Below are 12,173 nucleotides of genomic sequence, written 5' to 3'. Positions count from 1 at the left end.
TAATATAGTCATTTCACACATAGTTAACTGAGAAATTTAACAGACGTTAGGTCAGGGGACCAACCGAGTTCATTTTTGACAACTTTTGGGACCACGCTTGTAATTAGTAAACCACTAGGAGCAAGTATGAAATTTTTGCAAACCACAGGGACCAACCAAGCATTCACCTTCAAGAGATTGATTGGCGATGTAAAGTAAATCCTACAATCGAGAATTCGGGAGAGATTTGATGATGACTCAGGCCAAAGGGTTGGAAACAGGTTCTTCTTTTTTCACATTCAAATCAAAACCACCTGTAAATTGGGTTAGAACATGTGTAGTGGTATACATGAATAATGCCCCCACCAATGGGTGTTGTGCGCCATGTGGCAGTCCAGTCAGCAATGTGAAATTATGGTGCGTTTTTCTAAAATGGATATAGCGGGGATGTGGGCATTGTGGGGCATTATGTTAAAAGGGGTGTAATAGAATAAAATAAAATAAAAACCAACAAAAAAATCTTATTGGCCGAACAAAAACCATCAGGAAAGACATTGGCCAAAAAGAATGAACAAGGGCGTTGAAAAAAGAACGCTAAACCATTTTTTTTTTTTTTTTTTGAAAAAAACGTCCAGGGGCAGTTTCAAGGCGTGAAGGGGCGTTTTTTTTTGGAAAAATAACACCCGAAAACCCCCCACTTAGGAGTGATCTTACGGTTGTTGAAAACATATTTCTTTTTTTTTTCTTTTTTTTTTTTTTGTAAAATTTCAAGATTGGGTCCTGTTTTTAAATCCGGGGACCACAGACCGAACTCACTTGATGGAGAAAATACAAAAGAAACAAGTCAATTTATATCACAATTGAGTTGACTACTCACTGCAACATCTCCTTTTTTAATCAATAGCCGCTCTGGGGTCTACGTCTCTTTCCGGGAAGAAGAAAAATCAATAAATCATTGGTGTCTTTATTTGGATAATGAATATACTATTTGATGGTTTCCACACCATTATCTGTATGACTATGATCATATATTTGGTGATGATACTATCCGGACTCTAATCCTACTTCATACCTTTAACTATGTCTATCTCTACCATTCACCCGGTTGAAACTTCCTCCTCCTATTCGCCACAAACGTGCCGTCAATTTACCTTTTCTGAGATTGAACTTGCTACCCAAAACTTTGATGAGTCGTTGGTGATTGGACGTGGGGGGTTTGGCAAAGTTTACATAGGAACCATCACTTGTGGGGAAGTTCTTTTGGATGCTGCAATTAAGCGGCTGGAATCAACTTCTAATCAAGGAGCAGTAGAATTTTGGGCTGAAGTTGAGATGCTCTCCAAATTAAGGCACTGTCATTTGGTATCTTTAATTGGTTACTGCAATGAAGAGCAAGAAATGATCCTTGTATACGAATATATGTCCAATGGAACTCTAGCAGATCGTCTCCATAAGCGTCGAGCTTCTCTGACTTGGGTGCGAAGACTTAAAATATGCATAGGGGCGGCTCGTGGTTTAGATTACTTGCACACTGGTACAGGTATTAAGCATGGAGTTATACATCGGGATGTTAAGAGCACAAATATATTGTTAGATGACAATTGTGCAGCTAAGATTTCGGACTTTGGGTTGTCCAAAATTGCTCCAACGAATCAGCCTTCGACTTATGTTAACACTCTGGTGAGAGGCACCTTTGGATATATGGATCCAGATTACTTTCAAACAGGTAGGCTGACTCGAAAGTCTGATGTGTATGCCTTTGGGGTGGTACTATTTGAAGTCTTATGTGGGAAACAAGCGGTGGATAGAAGTATCGATGAGGAGCACTGGGGTTTGGCAACATGGGCTCAAGACTCCATTAAAGAAGGAAGACTAGGGCAAATCGTTGATATTAATTTAAGGGGGAGGTTATTCCGTAAATGTTTAAAGGAGTATGCACTACTAGCTGACCGGTGTTTGCATAGCCATCCCAAGCAACGTCCTACAATGGCCGAAGTTGTGGTGTGTCTTGAGTCTATCCTGGCTTTACAGGAGAAAACCGACAGTGATCAGTTGCTACCAACATTTTTCGGTAGAATGGTACCAACATTTCTTATTCCGTCTAATCATCGGGAAACCTCAGGTATTTTGTTGTCTTAACATTTTCTGCATTTAATTTAATATTTATCTCTCTGTTTTTTCTAAATACATGTTGCAATAATGTTCAATTAAATTAACATACAATAGCTTGTAGTTGGAAGGAAGATTGTTCTTTTACATACATGAACAGAAGAATGGGATTTCTGAGTCATGCATATAATTGTTATCACGAAGCAGGCCTAGCTGAAGGGTAATCCAAATGAGGAGGTGGCTTTGTGCCACACTTTCCAAAGGGCCTCCAATAATAAATTATAAATCAATCCTTTAATTATATATGCAGTAATCTAAATAGGTTATATCTCATGCATTCCTAAATATTAAATCAAATTGGGCAACACTTTCCGTTAGCAAACTGACTTTAGGTTATTGTTTTTTTATAGAAAGGCCCCCATTCTTGAATTTGCTTTTGGCCTACAAAAGGGTTGAACGGGCCCTTGTCATGAATTTTTTTGTTAACATTTAATTTTTAGGAAACAATTAATGTGTTAATTGTGATTAAGAACAATCTTTCCACAATAAAAAACTTATCATTCTTTAACAAAACGATATGAGGATGTTATGTTATATATTGGCAAACTTTATATAAATAAAGCGCCTAGCAAGGAGCTAGCAAAAAGTACAAGATGAGGGAAGGAAAATAAAAAGACAATAAAAAACAATCGAAATTGCAAAATTTATCCCATTCCGTCACTTTCGCCTTTGATCTATGCTTCAACCAAAGGAACGCGCCTTCCTTAACGAGGTCGAGATATGAGGATGTTATATATATGTTTCCCTTTTATTTTGTGTTCTTGTTTTAACTAGGACAAATTTGTGATAAAAACAATTCTTATTGATTCATATCTTCTTTAACAGTCAGAAACGGCCACTCCTGTGTGGAAGGTTTTAGCTGATTGTTGCAACTGAAGAATAGTATGTTACCATATGTGGTTTATAGTTAACTATCAAAGTTTATCCAATAAATGTTTTGAACATTCAACTTAATTCGTTTCTAATCAAGGATAGTGTTCGTTTCATGGATTGTAATGGAATTGGAATTGGAATGGGAATTCGCGCATAAATTGAAATTTGATTTGTAATTTAGGTGTGTTTGTTTTGCAAAATGAAATGAAATTGGATGAAATTAGAATGTTGATTCCCTTCCTTATGTTGTTGTTTAATTCTAATTCATTTTCTTGTTAAAACCAACAAAATAAGGAGTGAAATCAAGTAATCAACATTCCAATTCCCTCAAGATTCCATTCCATTCTGTGAAACGAACACCACCTGGTTATGTTCCGCAAGCTAGACTTTTTTCTTGTTTCTTTATCTCGGTGTGTGAGTTCTTATTGCATTTGTAATTTATATTAATTTCCTGATTAATAGTAATGCAACTTACAGTTTTATTGTCTGCATCTTTTAATTGAAACAAAAACTTAAATTAGAACACATACATCTGCTTTTAAAGTATAAATTCTCTTTGTTCTATCATCTTTGTTTCTACTTAACAGCAAGTTGTTTATGGAACTTGCAGGCAGAGATACAAGTGTAAAATCCCTTGAGTTATACCTCCACGCTGTTGGAGGTGAAGACCGAATATTAAACTGCTTTGATTTTAATACCATTGTTAATGCAACTGCAAACTTCTCTGAAGCTAATATGCTTTCGTCTGTCTACTACAAGTTTGTATACAAGGTAATTATAATCACATATGTCTTTTGTTTTAAAGGTTTTAGTCGTTATTTGGGAGAAAGACCTACTCGGTTTATCTTTTCACTAGGTTATAACCCCGTGTATTACACGGGTCGAATAAATGAATTTTATATACTAAATAATAAAACAATATATCTTTAAAAACCTCCTTGCACGGGTTGAATAAATATAATTTTATATATTAAATAATAAAAAGTTATATCTATAAGAACCATATTGTAAGGGTTGAATAAATATAATTTTATATATCAAATAAAAAAGTTATATCTTTAAAACCACATATATTATACGGGTTGAATAAATGTAATATTGTTTACCAAATAATAAAATAATACATCTTTAAAATAAATGCTTACAATAAATGATAGGTGTCACACATTAATGTTTTATTATATAGTATAGTATAGATATATATTTATATTGATATAAATAAATTATTTTATTGTAGTAAAATTTGTTAACGAAGTCTCAATAAATTTAAGCCTTTATTTAAAACTTGTAAATGTAACGACGTCTTAATCAATTTAACCCTTTATTTAAAACTTGTAAATGTAGAAATGATAAATAATATTAGTTAATTTTATTTTAAGTTTCGTAAAATCTATTTGATACCAAACTAAACAAAACGTTCAAATATATAGTTAAATCAAGAGTAAATTACGATTTTGGCCCCTGTGGTTATATCACTTTTACCTTTTTAGCCAAAAAATGAATTAGGGGCCAAAAGGGTTAGGAAAAAAGACGTTGGGGTCCAAAAAGGTTAGAAAAAAAGATGTTGAGAGCTCATATGTTAAAAAATTCATTTTTGGGTTAAAAGGGTAAAAGTGATATAACCACAAGGGCCAAAATCGTAATTTACTCTAATATCAAATTAGATAACTAAGTTTGAATTTGAAGTAAATAGATAAATATAAAAGTAATAATAAAACTAAATAATATTTAGTAGAAGAGTTATCTATAACTAAGTAGAAGAGATTAAATTAAAATAGTTATTAGCCATAAGACATGAGACAAAATTGGTTTTTTTTATTATATAGTATAGATTATGAGACAAAATGTATAAGTTGATATATGCAAGGTATCCATAATCAAATATCTATTCGCATGCTTAATGGAATGTTTACCAAAAAATCCTACTTGAATTTCTCTTTTCAGGGTAGGCTACAAAATGGACAAGATATAACAATCACTCAATATTCCTATGCCAGCACATACGATGAATGTATGAATGAAGCATCAATACTAGTAAAGCTTGAACATGAAAATGTGATTCAGCTGCTTGGATATTGTATTCACGGAACAGAGGCATACCTCGTCTATGACTTTGCCCTTAATGCAACTCTGGATAGCTTGATTTTTGGTAACCTTTTCCATTTAAATGTATTCCTCTCAATTAAGGTCATTGGTTTTTTTTTTACATTGCAACTCCTAGGAACTCCTAATAGAGTTCAAGAGTATGCAATTAGTATTCTTAACCTTATTTTGTCAGGATATTATACTGACAAACTTCTTATTTGTAACTTGTGTATGTAGATCCTATGTGTAATCTTTTGGACTGGAATAAACGGTACAAAATAATCCTTGGTGTAGCTAGGGCACTTGTATACCTTCACAATCATGCTCCCATTCGGATCATACATGGTGATGCAAAACTTGCAAAAGTTCTTTTAGATGAAAGTTTTGACCCAAAAATGTCAGGTTTTGGGTATGCAATGACAATCAACGACACTGACTGCATTTATGTTGATTCAATTCGTGGGACTCCGTAAGTACTCTTGAAGTCTATGATTATTTTGGATGAATCCATTGCATCCAAAGAAGGAGTCTCTTATTAGAAATTTGTAAGTGTAGTCAGAGGCGGATCCAACATGTAAGTGGGGTAGGGGTGGGGAGTCCTCGAATCATTCAAACATTTGGTTACAGATCACCTATAATCTTTTAAGTTTTTGTCAAAAGTTGGGGTCATCATTAAATTATGTGGAGGCAGGCCGGATAAAGCATAAAACAAATTAACCCCCGAATTGTGAGATCTTGAACTCCAAACAAGTCTCGCATTTCCTTGAATTTAATCTTCCCAAGAGGTTTAGTTAGGATATCAGCCTGTAGCTTCTTTCCATGAAACACGATATTTTTCATGAGAGCTATTGCAGAAGTGTTATCAACTCTCAATACCTCCCTGTTGGCCACCCGAAACGTTATCACCATCAGCATATGCTTGAACATTTGCAGCGGAAAAAGCAAAATGATTTGCAGACATGGTGAACACGAGTATGCAGAACAAGAAAGATTGAAAGAAACGAATATTTGATGGACACTTTCTGTTTGGAGGGAAAATGTCTTGGTAACCGGCAAGTGTTTGCCGGTATTACATAAATATACATCACTTATGGCGGTTGGATTTGGCGGGTAACTGCCATTATAGTTTAGTTTGAATATAATTACCCGCTTATCCTTGAACCGCTTATCATACTTGTCCTAATACACTAGTTATCAGTTTACATATCATACATATACATATTATTCAAATAATTATACATAACATAACTAAAGTTTAACTAAGTTAGAAATATACGTATTTCCAACACAACCCCCTTAAACTTTGGTTATGTTGGAACCTTTCTGCATTACACTTCGATTGGCATCTTCCATTGCCTTCTTCATGTAGCTAAAGTTGAAACGCTTCCTTCGTTTGTGCAAATTCCAGTTATCCTCCCATCCGTTTCCAGCGAAGAGTGCAAACTGAGTTGAATCAGCACCTGCATAAACATTATCAGCATTTTCATTCTGATCCATTCCTTCACTCCGAGTCTTCCGGTGTTTGTCTCCTGTGAATTCAGCGCCTTCATTTACCATCTCTTTCACATGAATTGCCTCCTGTACCGACTTGAATTTGTAGTAGTATTCGAGGACATCGAGATACATGGCGTATGTAATCCTCATATAATCTCCATCCTTGTATTCGAACCCCAAATCTTTTGCTATGATGGGCCAAATGTTTTCGGTAGTAACCTCTCGATATCCGCCGTCTTTTGCCACCATAATATACAGACTTAATAAGTCTATTTTCCTTTGATCAGGAAAATATGGCGGCACCGGTCTTGACGTAATTCCCATATATTCATACAGAAACCAATGAATCATTTCTTCAAACTTCTGTTGAAGAACTAATTTATACTTGAAAACGTATTCTTGATCATCGAGCATATGTATTAATGCCTTACAATCAGAAAATTCCCGGAATTCTAATGTTTTTAGAATCATCAGATTCCAGTCATTTTCTTGTTCACTCGAAACATCTAGAGTTTCGAAATAGGAATTCAGAAACTCATCTTTAAATTCATCATCAATACCGCACATCTCATGCAGTCTTTTCTTTTCATTCGATCCCAATTCCTCCTCTTTTGTTAAACCCGTTTCACTATTCCTCGTGTTCATCACCGGTGGTGAGAACATGGGGAAAATTTTGCATGTGTCACCAGATTGACGAACCGTGAAGCCTTGAAGAGTTAATTGTTCAAGACTTAGAACGTTTCGATCGATATCCGGCGAGTAGAATACACTAGGAATATTCAGCGTTTCATTTCCCGTTTTCATTTCTACTACACCCACTCCCCGGATGAACAAGAAATTATTCATCCCAGATCTAGTTTCTACCCCCATTATATGCTTTACACGCTTGAAAACATCTATGTTACCAACAAAATGATGATTGAATGTCGGATTGACATACCAGATATCTTTCCATTGCCCACCGTCGGTACCTGTGACGACCATCTCTCCACGGCAATGCACTTCATCGTTCTGTGTTCTTGTTCCGACATTAATTGCTTGTCGTATAAGTTGTGATTCCTCGTCATTCTCTTTGGTTTTACATGTGTAAATCTGATGACCAGGCAAGTGACAATAATAACATAATCGTTCTCGTCGGGTTCGCTGTTTTCTTTCATTCTTCTCATCAATACAATGTTGACATGGCATTGATGTGGCAGTTGGTTTAATTTCTGCATCGGATCTAGTAGGGGCTCTGATACCACTATGTTGGCCACCCGAAACGTTATCACCATCAGCATATGCTTGAACATTTGCAGCGGAAAAAACAAAATGATTTGCAGACATGGTGAACACGAGTATGCAGAACAAGAAAGATTGAAAGAAACGAATATTTGATGGACACTTTCTGTTTGGAGGGAAAATGTCTTGGTAACCGGCAAGTGTTTGCCGGTATTACATAAATATACATCACTTATGGCGGTTGGATTTGGCGGGTAACTGCCATTATAGTTTAGTTTGAATATAATTACCCGCTTATCCTTGAACCGCTTATCATACTTGTCCTAATACACTAGTTATCAGTTTACATATCATACATATACATATTATTCAAATAATTATACATAACATAACTAAAGTTTAACTAAGTTAAAGTTGGGGTCATCATTAAATTATGTGAGGCAGGCCGGATAAAGCATAAAACAAATTAACCCCCGAATTGTGAGATCTTGAACTCCAAACAAGTCTCGCATTTCCTTGAATTTAATCTTCCCAAGAGGTTTAGTTAGGATATCAGCCTGTAGCTTCTTTCCATGAAACACGATATTTTTCATGAGAGCTATTGCAGAAGTGTTATCAACTCTCAATACCTCCCTTGTGACGTTCTTTCTTGGTTCTTGCCATCTAACTCTCTAAGCCACACAGCTTGGCACGCGGTGCACTTGTCACCATGTATTCTGCTTCACATGAAGATAATGCCAATGTATTTTACTTTTGTTAACATCACGTGGTTGGGTGAAGACCTGAAAAAATACGTGTGTCCAGTAGTACTCCATCTGTCAACTTCATCTATGTTGTGACTACTATCACAGTATCCGTTTAGCAACCCCCCCTCCCCCCCCCCCCCCCTCACGGTTATATTATAGTTGATGCGAAAATAGTTGTTGCTTTTACATACAGAAGGTTCTATTTAATGGCATTTGCATGACACTTTCAAGGATTGCATATATGATTAGCTACTTCGAGTGATATGCGAGATCGGGTCGGGTTTAGAGTAAGAAACATAGACATCAATAAGCTTCTGATGTTCTGTAGGTTCAACATCTTCCTTATCCAGGGGCGAAGGATAACAGGGGCGGGGAGGGGCGCCCGCCCCCCTTAATTTTTCGCTCAGTAGTGTTATATATGTAGTTTTCGTATAGAAATTTGTGGGTATATACGTTTTCGCCCCCCGGTTCTATAGAAATTTTTGGGTATATACGTTTTCGCCCCCCGACCGAAAAATTCAAGCTTTGCCACTGTCCTTATCTTTGGCTTTTGATAATTACATCTTCCTTATTCTGACCTACAGAAATACTTAAAAAACAAATTGTTATCTTCATAGGAAAATCTCATTTTTGATCTGACCCTATTTTGTCCCCCTAACGAAAAACCGTTGTGACCACAATTTATTAGTGGAGGAAAATTGCATCTCAGATTAGAGTTTTCCATCTACATGCATGTTTCTGTTCCTATGTCTTCCTTTTTGAAACTCCGATTATTTTGTAATGTTGACCATGGCTAATATCTGCACACATGACAGCGGATACGTATCAGCTGAATATCACATGACATTATGTCTGTCAACCAAGGAAGATGTCTTTAATTTTGGTGTGCTGGTTTTGGAAACTGTAACTGGGCAAAGGAATAACAGGTTTATACGCGTAGCTAACGACGTGGACTTTATGCTTATAAATCTTGTAAGTATGGTTACACTCTATGATGGTACACTTGTGCTTGTATAATCTATATAATATTCTTAAATGTAGATGAATTCCTACTTCTTAATTACACTCATCACGTTCTAAGCACACAATTTGATAGCATGTATTTTAATATCAACATATAGCCAACTTCTTTCCAACTTACAACATACTTTTTTATGCGACTTGTCAGCTTCTGAAACGATTAATTGATTGCACGGATTCTATCATCTTTGTTTTGTAGGTTATGATTGATAGTTAGTTATATACATGTTGAACTGTGAGCTGTATAATTGTTGTAGGTCCGGACAGAGTGGTTGGAAGGAACATTGACAAATGTTATTGATCCCAGAATTGATGCCGATCCAATCTTGATGACAAAGTTCATCGAGATTGGGTTGTTGTGCGTGCAAGAAAGAGCAGCAATTAGGCCAACAATGAAGGAAGTTATTGGCATGTTGCTTGGCACCTTGTCTCTAACTCTCCCTGTTTCGGAAATGAGAACAAGGATCATTAATGGAGTTCAGCCATCAGATGAAAGTTAGTTCAAGTGTGGTGATAGTCAGGGGCGGACAAAGCCCAATGGGAGGGGTAGCACCCGCTACCCCTCAACTAACTTTTATGACGAAGTGAATATATTTTTGTTTTTACATTTTTTTGTATTTTGTTACCCCTCGCATGGTCGCACCCCTTAGATTATTTTAGGTTTCCCTAAAAAATGGGTTTTTATTGAAAGCCCAACCTAAAATTTATGATCAAAAGCCCATTAATAAATGTTTAAAAGCCCACTATAATTAAAACTCAATAGCCCACATGAACACAAAATATTAAAATCCCACATGGGTGGTTAAAATCCCAAATGACTTGGGTTCTTTTGATTTTTGAACAGGAACAAACCAACAACACGAACATCAACAATGATCAACCTCTGCTATCGACCCTCAGCCCCTCAGGCTATCCTCCGTGGTCCACCCTCGGGCCGCCTCCCCAGTGGCGAAGCTTAAAAATTTCCACCGGGGGGTCGGAAGTCACCGGACGTAAAAGTATATACCTAAAAAAAATATTTTTTATAAAACCGGGGAGTCGGAAACATATATACCTAAAAAATTCAATACGAAACGTAAATACATAACACTATTGAGCGAAAAGTTCGGAGGGTCGGGCGCCCCCTCTGGCCCCTTCATAGCTGCGCCACTGCGCCTCCCACTGCTGAACGCCGCCCTCTGGCCGCCTCCAAAGTCCCACCATGATCCATGCCTCCATTGTAATTTGTAAAGATGGTATTATTCTACTTCTAGTAATCTAGTTCTAAATTCCAAAGAGGGGTAGAATATCAAGGGTGAGAAACTGCTGGAAGAAAATTGTCGGAGAAGAAAATTGTAGAAGAAGAGTTTCAGACTTCTGATAACATTTTTCTATCAAATTTCTCTGTTAACTCCGCAAAATATCATATCCTTCTTAGAAGAAATTCGCTTTTATTTTAATTTCTATTTCTCTTCTCTCTGTGGCTTCTTAATCTTCTTTCTAAAACGTAAGAGAACTACACCATGAGATTTACTTCTTAAGTTTTTTTTTCTTTAATTTCATTACAGAAATCGTGCCTTTTTGGTACAAGTTTATAGATGTTATTGCTCATCCTATGATCATTGCACATTGCTTGCATTATTGAGTTCCCGTTGAGTCTTGATCAAGTCAGTTATCCTCGGTCTTGACCTGGGAACCAACACGAACCCGAATTTCAAAGAATATAAGAACCGTAGACCAACATGTTTAAATCATGTTGGTGTTGGGTTAATCGGTTTCTTTCCGGTCACCCGGGTTACTGGTCAGCACGATAATTAGTGGCAGAGGCGAAGTATAGAAGGGGTGGGGAGGGGCGCCCGACCCCCGAACTTTTCGATATGTAGTTTCGTATAGAATTTTTTGGGTATATATGTTTTCAACCCCCCGTCATTCGGGTCAAGCTTCGCCACTGATTAGCGGGTCACGGGTCATGTAATTGGTCGTTGAACAAGTAACGATTTATAGGTAAAGTAGTGGTCTAGTATTGACCGATTTTTAAGGAGTAGTGAACGTTGGATGAAGTTTTTCAAGTTATATTTTAGTTCCTGTTTTCATGCAAGTAGTTGATAGTTTGTTTTTGTATTTAACGAGTTGGTGCTAACCCGCGCGTTGCGGTGGGATGTTGATTATATATGCATTTAGCATCACTACATGAGATACTGAAATTCTTAAGCTTATATAAAACATTCCTTTCATTCTGCTTTATCACCGGCCTACAACACCACATGAAAGCATTTTACTTTCGATAAAGAAAATGTTTCAAAAATGGTCCAACTTTCCAAGCATAAATTTGAACCGGACCGTTTTTGACATGTGCAAAAAATGTTTCACCCATCGTGGTTTGGTAGGATTAAAGAATAAATCGATTATATGTAGCCAATTGTTTTTGGACCCACATGTTTCAAGCTTACATGTAAAATTAAAAACCTACTCTTGGTTGTTTCGCTGCTGTAACTTTAATCACACGTGTATAATTTTTCTCTCTTTTTCACACAGGAAATAGTCATTAGGGTGTAAGGGGTGCTCACCTCTTAGGTGAGTCCCCCCTCTTACACACAACCAACCAGA

At 36.5% G+C, this 12,173-nt stretch overlaps 1 protein-coding gene across 1 annotated transcript; it reads left to right on the top strand.

Annotated features, from left to right (window-relative positions):
• The first annotated feature begins 1,059 nt into the window (after positions 1 to 1,059).
• LOC110886352 (receptor like protein kinase S.2) lies at positions 1,060 to 10,194 on the top strand. The gene is made up of 6 exons (XM_022134133.2): positions 1,060 to 2,101; positions 3,632 to 3,792; positions 4,966 to 5,170; positions 5,344 to 5,575; positions 9,383 to 9,539; positions 9,845 to 10,194. The coding sequence occupies exons 1-6, from the start codon at positions 1,060 to 1,062 to the stop codon at positions 10,085 to 10,087; spliced, it is 2,040 nt and encodes a 679-aa protein (XP_021989825.1). The 3' UTR covers positions 10,088 to 10,194.
• Positions 10,195 to 12,173: the final 1,979 nt, after the last annotated feature.

Source organism: Helianthus annuus, chromosome 10, assembly GCF_002127325.2.
Source record: "Helianthus annuus cultivar XRQ/B chromosome 10, HanXRQr2.0-SUNRISE, whole genome shotgun sequence".
Classification (NCBI taxonomy): domain Eukaryota; kingdom Viridiplantae; phylum Streptophyta; class Magnoliopsida; order Asterales; family Asteraceae; genus Helianthus; species Helianthus annuus.
Note: the sequence above shows the minus strand (reverse complement) of the source record. Positions and strands in the feature narration are given on the sequence as shown.